Source organism: Eucyclogobius newberryi, unplaced genomic scaffold, assembly GCF_026437365.1.
Source record: "Eucyclogobius newberryi isolate DKJ021-1_F unplaced genomic scaffold, fEucNew1.0.hap1 SCAF_17, whole genome shotgun sequence".
In the NCBI taxonomy this organism is placed as follows: Eukaryota; Metazoa; Chordata; class Actinopteri; order Gobiiformes; family Gobiidae; genus Eucyclogobius; species Eucyclogobius newberryi.
Window position 1 is genome coordinate 31,098,941 of NW_027315801.1, and position 20,369 is coordinate 31,119,309.

Consider the following 20,369-nt stretch of genomic DNA (forward strand, 5'->3'; position numbering starts at 1 on the left):
CTAATGTGATGAGACAGAAGTGGACATCGGACGGGAAAGGCAGGTAGGCTGAGTAGGTGCTTTATGGTGGAGCGTAATGGGAGTAATGGACAGAGTGTTGCCGGGATAATGTACTCACTCCAGTCCATCCAGTGAATGATAGGCTCCATAGCACTATGTGGGGGGTTGCACTTCAGGACGATGCTGTTGCCTTCCTCCGCCTTTAAATTCACCTTCTTTTCTTTCTGCTGTGTGGGAGGAGCTGAGAAAAAGAAAGCCAAATGATTTTATTTACAGAACTGCGCAAGGTTGGAGTGTTTTAATATACAGTTTTTGTCCTGTGAATGTTTGTGGCATTAGTAATAGAACAAGGGAGAGTAAACAATTTAATTATCGTGCGAATCCTGATTGTCTAGTAGTGTTTATGAAGCATTTCAAACTTTTTATTTACCAAAAGATTCGATAGGCGTAGATTTTGTGTCTTTCTTGTGTTATTCTTTCTCCCAGCTGCGGTAATTTTCAAACCGTGAAAGGAGGAAGTACTTAGATCTATCCAACATAACTCTCACAAACACTTTGGCACATTATTAGTGCTGTAAACATGCATTATATTTTTGGCCACCAGCACAGGTTTAGAAAAGTGAAGCAGGATGGATCCGCTCTCATCCTGAAGTGTCAAATAGTGACACACTGCTCTTTCTTATAAGCTTGCAATAAATACCTTTTTTCTATCATAACTAAATTCAGACAGCATGTGGCCGCCTGATTGTATTTCCAAGAGTTATATTACACTGTCTGGGGAAACACAGAATTGAAAAATGTATGAGAAAAAAAACTTGTATCATTATTTAGTACAGTGAGTGTTTTAATGGCGATAACAGCCTTTCTATTTTTTCATTTTGGTAAAATTGTTTTAGAACTATATTAAACACACCTGTTAACAATAAAAATAAAATGCTGTGGACTTTGAACTCCTTTTTACTTGTTGAAGCAGAGCATAAATATACAGTATCATTTCAAGATTTGAAGTGTCTTCTTCGGTGACATGTTATGTGAAGCGCACAAGAGCGCCCTCGCTGCGCCCTCGCCGCGCCCTCCTCCCCTCGGCCCATTGTTGATAACCCCACAGGAGTCACTGAAGAGCACGTCACATGACATCAACTCAAGCGCGTTTCTACTGGAGACGGTTGTCAGGGAAACTGTGCAGGATGCAGGCTGCCCCGGGAGAGCGCCGCAGTCACAGGTGGATGGATGCTCAGAGGTGCTCTTTACTTGTGCCCAGGGGCCTGTCGCGCGTGTGTGGAGGTATATGCTGATTATGGCATGTAATTATGATCCGGGTGGCGGGCCTCTGAGCTCACAGCGGGCGCCTCCATCTGCTTGGAAATGTGTCCCTTGTAAAGAAACGTGAGGAAAGGGATTGTGTGCGCACTGTGCATTATAAACAATGCAATCAGTATTACAAGTCACGCACTGTTGCTTTAATGATTGGCCCATTTGGTTTGAATGAAGGCAAATTCACCTCATGAAATGCAATTGAAAAAATGTGAAGAATGAGTTGGTTTCCAGGGTTACTGGGACTCCGAGTGTAATCAAGAGCACATATTGATACAAGCCCTCAAGACCTCAACATCACAAGATACAGAAACTTATGTCCTAATGTCTTTTTATTAGATAATGTCAAAATCCTCAAACAATTTGTCTTCATTTTATCGGGTGAATTATTCCAGCGTACGGTTTCAAGTACAACGCTAAACAGACACTTTCAGAAGCTCTAACAGTGCACGTGATATCCTTAATAAACCTCTCATGTTGAAATGTTTTCCACATCACAGAGCGTTTGATGTCCCTGATGTTTTCAAAGGAAGCCAGTCCATTCTCAAGGCTAGAGACTAAGTTGTTACCAAAAGAAAACATTATTTGATTTTGTAATGAGCATAGACTTTGATGATTCACCTCTAAAAATGAAGTACATTTTAAAAAGGTCTGACGCACTGCTTACCGTCAATGCTGAGTGTGGCCTCATTGGACAGTGCCGTCCCGAGCTCGTTAGACGCCAGACAGACGTATTTGGCCTGATAGGGCTTGAGCGAGTCCATGGTGTTACTCAGTGTGTAGAATGCAAATGAACCCCCACTTTCAGTCACTTTCAGATCTGGGTCAACACCTGGATCAAACTCCTCTCCATTCTTTGTCCATCGAAAACTACAAACAGAAAAGATAATGCCATCAAACCTAGAATATATCAATATATTAAGAACATACATAGTTAAATAATACATATTAATACAGCAAAATGTTTTACTAAGTTCTAGGACTGTGCAATTAATCAACATTGAGACGTAATCATTTCTAATTGTGAAAGATATGTGTTTTTAATCAAGAGGTACGCTGCAACTATCTATCAATAAAGTTCACAATTCAGTATTGTTTATGTTTTAAGGAAAAAAACATGAATCTGCGTTTTCTATTTGTTTTTGATCAAACAAAATGAATTGTTATTTAAAATCAGGACCGTTCAAAATGAGGGAGAAAAAAAACCTTGATTGATTTTTTTGTCATATCGCCCAGCACTATTTGTTTCCCACATACATGGAGAGCCAAATGTTACCAAATGCCATTTATAATGAAATGTAATGCCAAAATCACATCAAAAACAAGCAACAAGGAATTTATTCATCTTGCTAGTACATCCAGCAGGGAGAGGCCCCTTTAAAGACAATTCAATGATTAATTTGTACTGAACGTTTCTCTTCAGACCATGGAAAAAATTAAATAATAATTAAAAGTAATAGCATTTGGTCATACTTTTTGATCATATTCAGACCATGAGTTCAAAATTCAACACCCTTTCAAGATTTTAAAGACCTTGGAAATAGCCTGAGCCGACACACCCAGAAAACCTAGCTGTAAGGTATAATGACATTTTCCACCAATCAAAATGAGTCTCCTGCTGCAGATGCTGCGCTTTCATGTTTTACTAATATAATGTCAGCTGAACAAGGAGAGTGAAGGTCGCTGTGTGTTAGCTAAAAGGAAAGTGGGTGGATATGCTTCTACTTCATGATCTATATATCTTCACTACAGATTTGGACACATCGTAAATAGTGTTGTTTGTGTGCAGGCGGGGGCGACGTACATGGGTGCAGGGTTGCCTGAAGCTTCACAGGTCATCACGAAATCCTCAACGCTGAACACAGTGACAGACTCGGGCTGCGTGGTGATCGTCGGAGGCTTTTTCACTGTAAAAATGGGAGAGAAAAGGCGCATTGGTGCATTTGCGTGACCTGCTTTCACACGTCGAGCAGAAAATACATACATGAGACAGCTTAAAACTACAGATAGCACTCATTTTCCTAGTTTAACTGCTGCCAAAAAGGAACAGCCAGTCAATATCACTTAAAATGTGTCCCAGGGGAAGGGCTTGGAATGTAGACTGAGTAAAAGAGTGAGGGCGAGAAAGCGGGCAAGAGAAAATGGGCTGAGATGAGAGGAAATTGATACAGCATAATATACGGATTGGAGTTCATGTAAAAGAGATAGTGAGACAGTGACGGTGGGTGTCTTTTAGCCTGGCGGAAATAAAACTGGACTGTCTAATGCATTAAAGCAATGACTACGGCCGGGAACGATTTGTCTTTCCCACTGTCCAATATCATAAAAGCAAGGACAGAGTCATAACATTGTATGTGATGTGAATACAAATATTATTGAATCAGCTGGATCTACAGCTGAACAATCTTGAAATATCTGATTGTTAAAAAAAAATCTGTCTAGCATTCTAATTGCAATTAGATTTGTGGCTTATGTTTTAATAGTAAACACATTCAGGGCAATTATCATTTTTGTACAGTTCTAAACCATAAGATTACCAGTTTTCATGCATAAAATGTTCTTTCCAGATCACTCGATAAATCTTACAGCCCCGGCAGGATTCCTTAATGTGCTCGATGTCCCACTTTCATGATTTCAAACCACTTGGTAGATTTACACTACGAAATGGGTAAAAGAGGACACTGAATGTAGGGGGTCTGAAGGAAGAAAGCTTGGAGAGGAGATGGAGAGGATGCAGTGGCGTGAGAATACATGCACCTCATCACAGGCACTCACTGACAGGAAGCTAAAACAAACAAGAGAAGATCCACAGAGACTAGGAGAGCAGAGCTGTGTAATGAGGTCTCATTGATGCAGGGAATTTTCTGATCAAATTAAAGTTTGGGGGCTGTAGCTGAGTTTCATTATTGGCAGCAGAGGAGGAGATGGAGCTTAGAGCCTTACTTCTTTTTATTTTTCTGTCTTTGATCCGACAGGCCTCTTGCTCTTGCCTACTCTGCTATGTGGAACTTATCTACTGGGGCTAAACATAATGTGACGTAACATAGACAGTTGGAACAACAAACACGGAAACACGGAAACACGGAAACGCACTGGACCAACGGATTCATTAAAGGCGGACATTACTGAGAACAGGATGGAAAAATAACCTCTCTGAAGTAATGACAGTGTTTACAATAATCTGCAATAAGACTGATTGACGTCTATTAGGGTAAAAGCACTTACGATCACTTATGTGGTCTGTCAGTCCACAGCAGGAGCCAGAGAGAAGCCAGACAGAGGCAGAAGAGTTTGAGTAAACAAGAGGAGAGCAATCCAGGAGTTAAATAGTTTAAGAGCAGGTAGTAATTATGAACATTGCAAGAAACAAAAGCATTTTCATCATTTAGAAAAGACAGTATAATTATGTGTTGCGTAGGTCCACCAAAAGCAGATGTGGGCAGTACTCAGTTACATTTACAAGTAAATTGTACTCACTCCTATTTGAGTACTACATTGTCAGTGTTCTTACTTACTGTATTGTCTACAGTGGCAAAAACTTTATGTTGACATGGCTCAGATATCATTTTGTTTTTCTTAGAGTTCCTTGATTAAAATATTATAAGCAAAATGGAGGAATGCATTAGATTAGACTGAAGTGCCAAGTGCTTAAATTTATGCACAACACCATTTAATCTAATGCAGAATAATCCTCTTTTCTGCCTTTAACATGAAATAATGGTTTCAAAGGAGCACTGAGGTCTTTTGCATGTTTGTTGATGTTAATTCAATCTGTCAATATGAAGAGTGGATCTTGTCTGATTCAAGTCGAGTCCTGTGGCGTATCCTCTCATGATGTGCTGCTTTTAACCCCTGCCTCTCACTTATTCTGAAGCGTCTCTGGTATCGATCCTGATCAATGCATCTCATTGACAGGAAAGAGGCTCATAATTGAAAGGCTAGGGACACCTTGACCTTTTCCATATTTGACTTGCTCCTTCATTTTGTTGGGCTTCTTCACCTCTGTGTCACCTCACCCCATCGGGGAATTAGAGTGTGTGATTTACAGCTTCTCATCAGCATTTACACAACAGGCCGTTTGAGAATATCTGCATTGGCGCAGGGAGGAATCCGTTTGTTGGTGCACTTAAAGAAGTGTGTGGGCGGTGAAGGACAGTGATTCACAGCACAAAGTCTAAGATGAAGAGTGAACAAAACAAGCGGTGGAAACAATATTCTCTCAGAGCTTTGTGGGCTGGTCCACAGCTGCAAAGGAGATTAGATCAATATTTCACATCCACACACTCTGCTCCTGAGCCCACAGATTGCATTCAGGAAGAGGATTCGAAATTTGAGCAATTTTGACAAAACCACATTGGGTTTTGTGTTGTATAACTCAATTAAATGACTTCCAATCAGAGTCTGGTTTGCACCGAGGAAACCGGATCAATAAGGGTTCTAATCAATAAGCTATGATGGATCAATTACAACGTAATTAGACACAGAGCAGATGAGTACACCCAAAGAAGCTTCAGACAGTGTAGCATTTCAAGCGTAATACCACAATTCAAACCCATAGAGAGGAAAGTGTTCACTCTTCTCATTTGCACTCATTAATCTGATGAAGGATTATTAAACACGTTGCTTTGATGAATCAACAGTGTAATTAACACAACAAATGTGTGTTTGAACTTCACAGAGCAGCAGAAACGTGTACTCACAGGTGGAAGGGATGTGTATGGCTGCTCTGATTGGCTGGCCTCTGAGGGCGAGGAGGAGTAGGAAGAGGTGGGGGAGGCGGGACAAGCACTGCCCCCTACTGCCAACCTGCTGTCGCTGCGTGTGAGGCATTGCTCACTCTCCCATCAAAGTCCCACCTGCTCAGACACGCTCACACGGTCCTGGCAGACCAAAGTCGGGCCTCACAATCAAAGGGGCTCCTGCTTTTCTTCCTATGGCTGTCTCCTCACGGTCAGGTCCACGCCCCCCGCTGGTCCAGCTCTGAAACATAAAAGAGGAGCCAGTGAGAAGTGGGGCAAGGCGAGGGAGGGGCACCAAGGGGCCATGTGTCAAAACGGAGAAAAATGACCCAGTAGCATGTGGTCAGACTGAGCCGACAGACCGGGACATGGAGCCAAATACCAAATCACACATGAACAGCACCTGCCTCGACAATGGCCAATCATAAGATCATGTAAAAATAATAATGTCCATTTGGTTAATGGGGTGGCCACTGTGGAAGTCCGAAATAAAACTAAATGACAGATGGACTGGTGAGACTGATGATGAGGACAACACAACTTGAACATGGGCATGGAAGTAAGGCAAGGCAAGTTTATTTGTAGAGCACATTTCATACACAAGGCAATTCAAAGTGCTTCACACAACAGGAAAAATGCTTTAAAAATCACAAAGAAATTACAGAAACAGAAATACAATAAAATTAACTAAATAAAAAATAAAAATAGAGAATTTCTCTAAAGAAAGACCTTTTAATTTGAATAAATTTAAAAGGTGCTATTTTTAAGCTAACATTTAAAGGTGTAGGGTACTACCTCAAAATAGTCCCAGATACATCTTTTAGTATTTAAAATGAAAAAAAAAAAAAAAAAAAAGCAAATAAACCCTGCTTACTGCGTTACAATAGTGCTCCATTTCTCCCTCTTTCTTTCCCTCTTTCTCTCTCCCTTTTTCTCTCTTTCTCTTTCTCTCTTTCTTGGTATATCATAAAACATACTTTAAAGACGTACAACTACAGTAAGTGGCGGTAATGTAACACTTTATGTACAGCAACCGCCACAAAACACCAAAGAAGAAGATTAGTGCAAACCTTTAATTGAAAATAGCCGTGAACTATAACTGCACAATAAAGATGCTTTCAGTCACGTCGAGCCAAGCGGAGCCACCCCACACCAGGAGTCTCCCCGTTCTCCATCTGTACCCTTGGAGTGTGTCCTGGCCACTTCCCTCCCAGTCTGTCCTCCACGCGGCACCACGTGGAGCAGCCCGCTGAATGTTTACACTGCCTTCATCACACACAAAGAGCTGTTACGCCGCGCTATGATTGAGACGTTACACGGGAGACAAAAAAGACAATGGCGCTAATAGAAAGAGGATGCGGACTTGGCAGGCTGCGGTGACACCAGGCTGAGAGTGAGAGCGCTGGCGGTGCGTTCAGGAGTGTTGCCAAAACACTGAGGGATGACCTTGAAGAGTGGGGAAAGGTCAAAGAGGGGAGGAGGCAAGGAGGCAAAGTAGCAATTATCAGTCGTTTTCACACATGAAGAGGATAATGGCAGAGGCTGGATCGTTCAACCGCCACTCAAAGAGAAATCTTGAAAATGCAAGAGCCAAAAAAATCCTGTTGAATTCAGGAACAACAGATTAAATATTCTTGCCAAATGAAACTGCGATTGTATATCGGGGGAAATGGCATTGTCTGAACAAACAGTGACAATTTTAGTCTTTTAAATTAAGAGTGACTTAAATTGAGTTTAGTTTTGACCGTTAAATAAACTGCATTGTCGTTAGAGGTGGGTAATATATCAAAATGTATATGATAATGAGAAGAGTGTGCTTTGAAGATAGGAGAAATTTGAATATTGAGTATATTGTTTATAGAAAAAAAAGAAAGCTAGAAAAATAGCTGATTAAAATATCACTGAAAAAAGTGAATTTGTAAACTATGAAATGAGCGCTGATGGTGATATTTCTGCTCTTTTGTGATTCTGATATTTAAATCCCAACTAATACATTTAAAGACATGTTTTACCACATTTCTGTTAGATTGACCCAATATCATCTGACTATTGTTATCGGGATATAAAATTATAGTCATTTTTGTCAATATTGCCCACCCGTAATTGTCGTACAATAGTAAATCGCAGCATAATGTTAGGGAAATTCCACTACAGTTCCAAGGACAACTGTGGGCTCAGTCTTCATTATCTGGCTTGTGTTATCAGAGGTTATAATACTCCCAAGCATAGGTTTGAATGGACAATACCACGATATTTTGACCTTTTTTACACTCTTGAGTTACTTCAATCTATTCTACAAACACACTACTCATTTCAGTATCTGGCAATGCAAATTCAATCCACATTTTTCAAGCGATTCTTTCATAATCTTCCATATTCCACATCAAATGTCTGTCTTTTAAAGTGAGCAGAAGGAGAAACCATTTGAAACCATTAACAATAATCCCCAAGAACAAGACTAGTTCAATTATAAATCCTACTTAGCGACACCATCATTGTTCAGCACTCCACATTTCAACTGCATCCACAGATCTAAACAAGACACAATTAAAGACGAGCGCTTATTACCACAGTTTACAGTAACAGCAGTAGGATTAAATGAGCCATGACACTTCCTGGCTCGCTTTGTCAGAGAAGAAGAAGCTCAAGTGGGAGAGACTCTTAGGGGATGATGAACAGTTGTTTGTTTAGGAAAGAAGTAGGAACAAAAAACAAAAAAAAACACTGGCAAAGAAAACGAAAAATGGAGGAACAGTCTTCAGAGGTGATGGCGGAGGGAGGAGGATTGACAAAGGGTGACAGCTGTGACGCTAATCCTAGCCTTCCACTGTATGTACACTCGAACACACACACACAGAGCTTCAATCAGTGCATCATTAGCTGAGTTTTCCCTTTCCATCTACATGTCCTCCTATCAACCTGGGGCCCCACTTTAGTGCATGTTGTTCTCCGGAGACAAGGGGCCAATTACAGTGATCCGCTCTTAAACCTGCCTCTCCAAAATGCCATTAGAGTCAGATGAATGGAGCAGGGCAAGTACAGTCGGGGTATTAGCCGCGGTGTTAATGCAAGCTGGGATATACAGGGAGAGACGCCGACTCCTTGGAGGACACAGAAAGGAGCAGTGGGGAATGGGAATTAACCATAAAAAACATGCTGCTGCTTGTCTAGGGTCCAATCAAACTCAACAAAGGGATAGAACATAAAAGGGGCCTGTAAATGGATGGGTGGATGGATGAGGGGCGGACACACCTAGAACAGAGATCAGACGAGATAAACACGCACGGTCCAGTGGGTTCGATCCGGGAGGTAGAATGACACAAAATGTAGTCTGGTTGTTTGGAAAAGGGTCAGTAAAGAGGAACAATATAATAGGGTTAGAATTTTGACTGAGGGAGGGGAATAGATTACGTGGTACATGGACAACTCGGAAATGTTATTGAATTTGAGTTAAAAAAAATAGCTTTATACTTCGTCGTCCCCGTAAGAAAACTTGTCCTCTGCATCTGACCTATTTTAGTCCTGGAGGGGTTATATGAAAGACCAGGTTTGGATCTGGTGGGACTCAGAAGGCAAAATATTTGTGGTACTTGGTGTGAAACGTTTGAGAACCACTGGTTTAGAACATGCGATACAGAATTAGTTTAAATATTACATTTTCCAATGTACAGCCTTTTTTATAAATTACTTAGGTATTAATACTCTTTTGTTTTGATTAATTTTGGTATTTAGTTAATCAGACCAGATTTGGTTTCTACATTTTTTTGTTTTTTGTTTAAACTTTAACGCAAAATGTGCTATCAATCAGCCATTTATTGTCTTACATTCAATTACCATGCAGCACTGGGACCATATCGACCCACACAAAGAGTCCTTCCTCATCACATGTGCGCCATCAGCTACTGTATGTGTTTCTTGACAGGACGCTGCCCAGTCGTGTCCAGAAGTCGTGTCCAAGTGTTCACTGTGCTGGATCCTGGCTGTGGCTCTCGCTCCACTACAATAGCCCAGGGCCAGCCTCGTTCGACCCAGGAAACACTTCAGGGATGCACTCTCAGCGTGTGGCTCCGTGTTCGCTCCATTAGCACTAAAGGAGGGCGGAGACGGTCATATCCAAGCAGATGCCTCACTTCACTTGTTCACAAGGACCGCTGTGCAGCTGTCAAAGACCCAATCGTCCCTCTGTTACCTGCTTCACTGGACGAGGTCAGAGGTGGAGACCATAGGAGGCCTGAATGCAGCTGCGCCCATGGACTCACGGAGGAGTGCTTTAAAAACTATTATCACTGTTAGGGTGTCAGCGGGTGCCATCAAGAGTCATTCAATCACAGAGAGGTTGTGCTGTGATTTTAGGGCGTGGCTTTTACTGCAAAGGGGGGAAAAAAAGATAGCCAAAAGGCAAAGTAGTAAACAAGTCAAGCCTAAATAATTTATGATTCCTGTACTGACATGTTTTGCATACAAAAACACAATGTACCCAAACACTGAATTGTACACTAATTAATAGAATAATTGCTGCCATTGCATTCTCTGTTTCTAATTAGTTTACCATTAAATAGACAATTGAAAGTTTTTTGTCATAGGACTGGATGTGTGGTTCCAAGGTTGTTTGTTGAGGTGAACAAGATCTAACCTCCAAACCACCCACAAAAACATGTTCAATCTTTCCAATCTTTCAACATCCAAGCAAGAAGCAGCCGTTTTGACGAATGTAGAGGGGTGTGTATTTATGGTAATAGTCTCAAATATGAATCCTAAAATCTTTCTCTTTGCTTTGATCTCATTTGTTGCAGCGTGCGATCAAGTGTACCAACATGTGTGTACGTCTTGTGTCCTGTCATGGCTTGCCTTTAAATATTAACCATCTCCAGCTGTGAAGACGTGTAGGAGGGGAAGACACAGGACAGCTGAGGGGGGAGAAAAATAAATGATCATGTGCCTCCCTTTACCCCTCCCTCACCCCTCTTCTGCCCCTCAGGCTTGTTCCGTACCAAGAGGAGGAACAGAAAACTGGCTGTGGGATGGGAAAAAATGGGGTCTTCACTCAAGATGAATGGACTGGGACCTGGGAATTGGACCTGACAGTGTAGGGACACGAGGGGGCTTGTATGATAGTAAAAGTGCAAAAATGATATATATAATAAAAAAGAAAGTAATGGTAGTGGGTTTTGACCATCGCCCCACGAGTGAATTATTCATAAAATGTATCTTTCCTGTTGGCCCAATTTGCCCTGCATTCCACCAAATTTATAATTCATCTCCACCCCTGCCTTAGATTTGGTTTGGGCCGACTGTCCATCCATACCTGGCATATCCTGTGAGTCTGTGCCTCCCGCCCGCCCCGCTCCCTCTCGCTCTCGTCCTCTCTCTGGCAGGGTCATACTTAATGCATGAGCCTGTTGCAGTGAGACAAGTCTCGTCTCCATGTTGTCGCCATAGCAGAAAAATACCCCAGCTCATGTGAAATAACAAGAGAGATATCCTTCCGCTCCATTTTTTATGTGCCCTTTATTATATGCAACAGAGTGGATTGGATTTCTTTGAAGCATTTTTCGTGTTTTTCATTAAATTGCTATACATTAAGAGCCAGGCCTTGTATTGGGAGATGTCAAAGCGCAACACGTGCCAATTTTCCTGTCACCATCTTATCTTACTGGTGTTGCCTTTAAAAGCTTTTTTCATTCCCTCATGATCACTTTTCATCACCCCATATTCTCCTCTTCTTTCTATCTTCTACCTTTTTTACTTATCACTTTAATAAACTGCTGCTCTGGCGCTCTGGCAGGACGGCTGATTAATTCAATATTTGTGATTTTAATGGACAAAAGGGGCTCCGAACTCGGCGGGCAACCAATATCTCTGCCTCATGCCGGTACACTTTGTTTAAAAGCAGAGCCAACATGTGTGTAAAGATCGATGATCCGTGGTCAGTTCAAAATGGAAATTCACCAGCGGAAAAAAACACTGCAGCACTTTCGTTTATCTAGAATCAGGGAACACAGGCAGTGCATTTATCAATACTGACATTAGCATAAGCACGGCTCTTAAAGGCTACTCCCTTCCACCACAGTGTCACAACAATGCAACAGGAAGACAGTATTTTGTCAAAGACCTGCATGTTTCTCCCCGCCCCCAACCAGCGTTTTGTCACAGGTCAAAGGTTAGGGCCAGTGTGACACAAAGCAGCAGAAAATAAAGGTTGTAAGAAAAGGCAGGAGGGCAGCCGCCTGCTCTCTCTCTCACTCACTCTTCCTCCTCTCTGGCTCTGGCCATCCTGGTTGCCATGCCAACGGGGTCTCCACGCACTGCATCCCCCTTGTACATACAAATTCACTTATGCACATGCACGGCTATCGGCTTACAATGCGCACGCACGTAGACGCTCTCCAACAGGCGATTCCTTTCAAATCATTCACATTGCTCTACAACTCTATGAATGAAAACTGTTTGGGGGTTATGTATGTGCAGTTTTACTTTGTGCCAGTCCTAGAATCAAATAAATGGAGAGAGTGGCTCCCGGGAGGAAATCAGGCTTTAAAACCTATGGGCACTTTGGCTACACATTCAAATTACAAGTGCCTTATATGTGAAATCAAGCCAAAAGGCACATGACTGGGTCGACCTTGAAGGAGAAATGTTGAAAGGAGCGATTATAAATAAATAATTTATGCTTTAGTAGTAGTATATTTTATATTCTAATTTATCACTGTGAACCGTGGATTCAACCACTCACAGCAAAATCACGCTGATAAAAAATGTATGAGCTCAAAGCAGCTACAAACTTATCCAACTGTAAGAAACAAAGTAGCAAACGGAAGAACAAATATTCCCTAAGTACTTGGACAAATCTCCACCACGCTCCACCACATAATCCTACAGTCACTCCCTGAATGTCAAGAAAGATACCACAGACTGAGTGATTTATTTATTGATGTTTTTTCCCCTTAAGACACAATGGGAATGTTAGAATAAAATAAGTATAGCAGTGAATAATTTAAACTGCAGGCCTTGGACTCATTAGGAGATCAGGGAGAGACGTGTAGAGCGATGGAGGGACACCAACAGGAGCTCAGAAATAAAGATTATAAAGACAAATAGAATACAAATATAAATCTAAAATGAAAAATGAGTACTACCTTGTCAGAATGTTCAATATGTTCACATTACTTTGTTGATGTGCCACCTGGTCACAGATGAAAATGAAGAAAATGAATCATTTTTTTGTTTGGTCGTCATTTTAGTGAAACTATTTTGAATAGAATTAAAAAAGAATTAAAATAGAATTCTTGACATTACTGTGAACCAAACTGTGTAGCAGATGTATGTTTTGTGCCATGTTTATGTTGTGTTGTATAGTGGATGCATTTATGAAAACTTACTTAGGGTGGTTTATAGGTTGTTCTCAAAATATTGAAACAACAATACATCGAGATTGATACAGGGATGCACATTGCAATACTTTTTTACAATCTTAATTCATTACAAACCGAGATCTAGACTTAACTATTTGCTTTTTACTACTGAATTAAGACTTAAATTACTGAGCTAATAAAGGAATCCGCTGTCTTCTGAAATTGAGATCATCGTATACATGATATTACAAGGCATTTTGTTATTCAGCATAAGGAAAACATGCATTTAGTAAACCTTTTAGAGATATATATAAGGTGGGTTACATATTATATTGTGAGATTCTTGGCAATACCCAGCCCTGGTTCATAGAGATTACTGTTAATGGACACTTGGATCCTGTTCTCTTTCATCCATTTAAATACTTCATTTCTGGAACAATGTCTAAACAAATATGGCTATTGTGAGAAAAGATTAGTCTTAACTAGTGATGGGGGGAGTACTCGAGCTAAAAGTCTGGTAATGATCAAAAAGCCTAGCATAATCCTGCCGTTCAAGCGGATCATGTTGCCTTGATATGTGTTGGTGTGCCGTGGCGTGTATCAGTGAAGATCAGCCATGTGTCAGCAGGTCAGCTAATCTGTGTTGTCGGCTAATGGAGCGGGCGCTGCAGATGGAGGGCAGCCTGTAGCTCTCCTCGGGGTTGGGGGCATGTGAGCGACTGCCGCTCAATGAGATAATGTGGTTATGCCGAGCCTTCCAGTCAGTAAGTCGCAGAAATGAAGATGTATGGACACAGCAAAGAGGCAGAATGAGGAGTTATGGAAGCTACAGATGCTGCAGTGTGGTGGACTGTTAAAGCTCACGGTCATGGCCAATTTTTTTCTTCATAATCTGTTAAACACTCCTTTTGTTCAGATTAACAGAACATTTATGTCTTCACAAGCAGTCTTTAAGGTCATTTTATCGCCAAAACAGGGTGTAAACCAGTTTTATTTCCCCTCTTATTAGATTACATGGCATGTAGGCTTTAATAAAAAGGTGCATAAAAGAAATGGGGACGAAGACCAGGAAAAAGACATTTAGCAAACCTGGAATCAATCTAATAATGCTGAGCACAGGACAGAGGTCTTTGCAACGCTGCGGCAACAGACATGATGCTCTTGAATCTGACAACACTTTGTCCAGCTTTGTCTACGTCAATGTTTTTTCGTCTTGTTTAGTTAACATTATAGGACTGGTTTGAACTGGTTCTAGGCATCGGATGGAGCACGTTGGTTTACCATTGGCACAAATCACATCTGGAGGCTATTTCAACCAAACACTATTATGTCCCCCTGTATAGCACAAGTAAATATTCCCTACACATTTTCCCCTTAGACCTTGATATAAAAACAAACAGCTCACAGCAAAACCGAGAATGATTGACCAGAGAAACAATATCTTGAGAAAAATATGTAATAATACGACAACAACAACTTGAAATTTCACCTTCTTGCACGACTGTTGTAGATGCTGAATTGTTTAGATATTCAGGTTTGTTAATACAATACATGGTGACAGGTTTAGCATAAATAAAATGGGGTCAAACATAGGCCTTGTTCACTAATGCTATAGGTGCTCTTTGGTGTACATCCCTGCGACGACAGCACACTGCTCCGTCTCCAGGGGTTAAATAATCAATGTGTCCCAATCTAATCTTTTCTGTACGCAAAGAGAAGCATGTGTGTGTCCTTTGCAGCTTTAGACGGACCATTGTCTCTTTGGCTCTGCATGCACCGCGGGTCCTGTAGGCGTCATCTACTTCATTAGCCTCACCGCCCGTCAGATTGTGCCCCTGCAGCACAAAGCACGCTAATTACAGACACACCCAAAGTGTCGGCCACAAGATGTATGGCGCGGTGCATACAAATTCGGCCACACATGCTACGCTAACACTATAGCCGAGCTTCTTGTTATGCACGCTGCAAATTGGGAGCGCGCACTGTCAAATACACGCGGTTTATGAAAGCGCTAGGTGTGATTACGCTTTCAATTATCTCTGTGTTGTTTGTATCAGGATAGTTTTGTGACTGTTCAGAGGGGTCTGCATGACTAAAGAGGGCCAATCATGCCATTATGAAATTATGGGCTGGGGCTATTAGGAACGACCTTCTGTGAACGCTCCATGCACATCCTCCTCTCCGGTTTATCTCTCGCAGTCAGCATCTCCCCCCGATTTCCCACAAGCCAACATCCACAAGGCCTGTTTGCTTTTTCACATGCAATATGACCTTTACCACTACCACTTTATTGCTTTGCTTTAGCGGTGACTTAGTGACAATACCCAATGTTTGTACAGAGAAGCTCGGTGGAAATCCTTGACTGAATGGGGTTGTGTGCAGCTATTCTTCCACGGGAGAGAGAGAGAGAGTGAGTGATACAGGGAGATCAGAGACAGGTGAGAGGGAAATATTAGAGGCGTGTGAGGTTTGAGCTTTAGAGCAGCTTTGGGGAGATAAAACGAAAACTGGGCCAATCTTTAAAAAGAAGACTTTTAGACCAAGATGTGGAGAGTGAGTCTGCAGACTGTAGAAGGTAATTTAGGACATTTTGCTTTTCAAGTGACTAGTAGTAAGCTCAGTAACATGGGCCTGATAAACACATAAAATGACTTATTTCACCTTTATTTTAACCAAGAGTGCCTCATTGAGATTAAGAATATAGTTTTCTCGATTGTCCAGGCCAAGAAGCAGCCAAAATCAACATTCAACTAACACTTATTCAGATGCTGCATGAATGTCTCTGCCTACTCTTCACTCCAGTTTCACCAGGCTAGTCCAAAAAAGCATATGTGCTAATAATAATACTGCCTTACACTTGTAATGTGGTTTATAGGTTTGTCAAAGCCTCTCAAAGCACTACACTACAGTAATTTTTCATTCATTTCATACTCAGTGGAGGTGAGTACTGAAGCCATAGCTGCCTTGGGCCAGACTGACACAACTGAGGCTGCCAATCACTGCCCCCACACAACCTAACTGACAATGACTTCCTCAACAGGTGGAAGAATGTTAGCTAAATATGTGTTTGCAACATCTTGATGTCCATTTGGCATCCTATCTATGCTTCTGCTACAAAATGTTGAACACCAGGAGTTTTACATAAAGATTATATTAGTATTCTACTCAGCCACACTCTACAGACATGATGTGATTTTGCTCATAAGTATGTGTGAGGTGTTGTATTGACTGAAGTGCAGGTGGGGGAGGTTTGAACAAGTCTGAAAGAGGGGTGTCGACAGCCACGTGGAGGGGGGGGTGGTCCCTGGGGTCAGGTGATAAGTGGTCAATATAGCAGTAGAGGACACAGCTGCTAGGAGCTTGTGTGACACGCCAGGACGAGAGCGAGCCCATGGGGAACGCTGCCACGCCCTGCATGACCTGTGACCTTCAGCACAACAGGTTCGATAAACAATGCTGTTGTCTTTTTCAGATTGCAGAGTTTGATGATGCCATGCTAACACAGTATTTTCTCTAAATTCCAAATTGTGATGACCGATGTTAAGATGTTGAGATGGTACATGGTATCAACACTGGGCTTTGTGACGGTATTGACAGAGCTCACGAATTTTGCTTTGTCTATAGAATAATTAGCTCTTAAGAGTTTTGAGTTCTCATATATATATTTTTTTGGGTAATAATATAGGTATAAGATAACAAATAAAGTACGGTAAACAACCATGGAATAATCTCAAGTCTTTCAATCTATGGATGCCTATTCTATTATATAGAATTACTCACTGTAGGTCACTTGTTTTACCCTGAATTGTTCTGTGTTTCCCCAAATCTTCCCACAGTGATGTAAGGCATAGCAAAAGAGCAATACAAACACCTATTCCAGTTATAACAAGGTCATGGTTAAAATACTGTGCAAACTTCATACAATCCCAACCCTAAACTATTTTAACTTAAACATTCATATTTTAAATACAAATATTTATTAACTGATTGACTATACTCCCACAATTTTATTTCACTTTACAACTTACAATTATGGAAAATCTACAAACTTGATCATAAATTTATATCAGTGTCAAAGTCCATTAACCTTCTAATCTTATCCATGAATATCTGCATATTTAATACTATTCTGGCCTCCCCCTGCCTTAATTATACATTAGCCATGATGTGATGTCATCTGAAAACCCAGCTACACATCCCACCCCGAGTCCAAAAAGACATCATATTAGTAATATAAGTGGTGCCATGCAAAATATGTGATTCTGACTAGTGGCATTTCCCATCATGACAAGCTTTAGGATCTCGGTGTCACAAGCATTAGTCAGAGCGTCTCTACACATTGGCTATAATCTGGACTCTTCTTTTGTGACACTGGGAAATGAGCTGCTGCCAGGGCAAGGTCACACATGGATCAGTGCTGAAACATTTCCATGAAACGTCGCCAGTGGCTCAACAAGAATTTTCCAATTTGCAAGCCGTGTATTTCAGACATGCACTACAGTGCATGAGAGAGATCTAATGCACTCCAAATAAGTGTTCAGTGTCTTTAGAGTAAGGTTTTTAAATGGCTAACAGGACCTGGTTATTTGTATTATCCAGCAATTAACCAAGCCGGACAAAAGCATCTTAGCTAAGACATTATGTTTGTTAAAAGTTGCAAATACAGCACTTCCCATAAGTGTTCCTTGGCTAATCAAATTTAGAGTCCTCTGGGGATAAGACAGGAGATGCATCCCCTTTAAACAGCAAGTAAACAGCTAGTAAACATCTCTGCAAAGGACTGGAACGGGAAGACTGCATTCATTCATGGTTTATATCTTTTTAAAAGTCTCAAAAACAGAAACGGTCAGGGCTCCATTAACTGTGCCACTATTTATCCAATACTGCACCTCCTCTTGCCATTCGTCAGCGGCCACACAGCAGATATTTGTATAAACTTGTACTCAGTTTCAAATAAGTAATTTCATTGATTTGTTTGCAGAGCGAGACAGAAATCGTTTTTTCTTTATGCCGTGCCTGCATTTATTTTCTGCTTCATACTCAATCCGCAGTGCAACGAAATATCCATTTCTTAAGCGCCTTTACAAATTCATCAGCCGAGGCATTTCACTGGGCCTTGCTAACATATTAAGGGGACATTTCTAACGAGATTATCGCCACTGCGTCCTGTTAGATCGCCTTCAGAAGGAATCTTATTTTGTATGCATATTTAAGTATTTTTATAGTGTTACAGAAGTGTGGAGAATGTGTTCCCAGAGTGCTTTGCTCCAGTGGAGTCTTCAGATCAGTTTGTTCGTGCCTCTCTCATCTTCCTGTCGCACAAAAACAGCAAAGTCAGTCTTTGGGAGCACTGCTGGTTTGGGTAATTGTGTGGCGTGACTTGTCAGGTTAAGCCAATTTGCCTGCTATTCAAAGAGAAAAGAGAAGAGAAGATAAAAGACAAGTGAGACAGAGGGAATGATGGGAAATGGAGTTTTTGATACACGTTCTTTTATGCATTCAGACCACCTGTTTGCGCCTTTATTCAGGTCAATATCGTCGCGCATCACTCATTGTGTTGGATGTGAGCGTTCGTCAAAAAAGGTGTCAATATCATCCGTCTTCTCACCGACATCACCATGACAACCTGCGGAATCCAGCATCAGCATCGGCCCTCCCCCTCCCTCCACATGTTCCACACCTCACCCCACCCCCCACCCCACTATACCTCTGAGCCCCGCTGCAGTACATATATATGCTCTGTACTTTCTACCCGTCATCCTTCATCCGCTTCCCTCGTGTCACAGCTCCATCTCCAACTCCTGTTCTGTCTAAAACTGAACTTAAAAAGACCCGCTGCCGTCTCACTGCCTTTTATATGTCAGTTTCCCTCTCTGCTCCCCGCTGGTTAAGATTTCTAGACAAAAAAGAAAACTTACTTTTCTCCCCCAAGTCTCCTTGCTTGCTCATTTTTAGCACAGAAAGGAAGGACTCACGATTACGCAATGACTTCTTCAAGGGCAAATGAAAATAACAAATAAAACTTCTACTAATTTCAGCCCTATGACAAACTTTCCAAGGTCCTACTTTTATTTTAATTGAGTGGGAGATATACCAAAAATTTGATGATATTATTGTTTTGCATGTGTCTAAATTAGAACATCAAGTATATTGCCTATAATAAACATTAAATTTGACAATAAAGATAGCCTTTAATGTCAAAATAAACGTTATCTTGTATTAAAAACCATTTAGAAAATGCTGCAAAACAAGCTGAGAAAAAGAAAATCAACAGAAACTTGCAGCAGAGGAGAATAACGCAATCTTCAGTCCATCATTGTTACTAAATACTATACTAATATGTCACAATAAAAATGTCAAACTCAAATACAGTTAATTCTTTTTGTTTTAGACAATAGACTGACATTTTCAACACAAAATAAGAAACTTTCTTTATCAAACATTGTGGTCTTATACTAGATTCAGCTCTTTTCACGAATGGGCAGTTGTCCAGTTCATATGATTTTTTTAGTGCTTGTTCAAATGAAAATCTTGTTTTGATACTTGAGTTTAAATATTGATTAGTATCTGATGTAAGTCGGTGTAATCGGTAATCGTTCATTCGTCCAGGAGTGTTCCATTGTGGAAAAAGTTTGTATTTGTTATCAATTGTAGTCATCTGGACTCAGTTTTTTTAATGAAAACAAGACATTTCGATCTAAGAGTCATTCTCAATCGGCGGGTCTAGCCTGAGAACTCACTGATATGAATCCTACTCTGAGTAAGACCTGCGGAACCTCCTGATAATAGCTTGTTTACAGTTTATCTTGAAACTACTCAATCAAAATTATTTTGTACGTGAGTGGTGGGCCAGGCCATATAATTGACATAATTTCAGCTCATTTCAATTTTGACCTCCTCTAGCATTATGATGAGGAAATGACCGTATACAGTATGGCTGGAATGATTTTCTTTGCACTCTTTT

The 20,369-nt window shown here is 41.0% G+C and overlaps 1 protein-coding gene across 4 annotated transcripts in view; it reads right to left on the reverse strand.

Moving 5' to 3' along the window:
• The window catches only part of l1cama (L1 cell adhesion molecule, paralog a), a 47,963-nt gene that overhangs the window by 12,722 nt on the left and 14,872 nt on the right, over window positions 1-20,369 (reverse strand). For 3 of the 4 annotated variants that reach the window (XM_072449972.1, XM_072449971.1, XM_072449974.1), the window contains exons 2-6: window positions 6,015-6,294; window positions 4,540-4,554; window positions 3,119-3,221; window positions 1,982-2,184; window positions 119-241 (exon numbers count right to left, since the gene is read on the reverse strand). In XM_072449972.1, the coding sequence (XP_072306073.1) occupies window positions 119-241; window positions 1,982-2,184; window positions 3,119-3,221; window positions 4,540-4,554; window positions 6,015-6,144 (574 nt within the window). In that variant the 5' untranslated portion in view covers window positions 6,145-6,294. The remainder of the gene's footprint in view (window positions 1-118; window positions 242-1,981; window positions 2,185-3,118; window positions 3,222-4,539; window positions 4,555-6,014; window positions 6,295-20,369) is intronic. The other variant, XM_072449973.1, reaches the window with a different exon arrangement.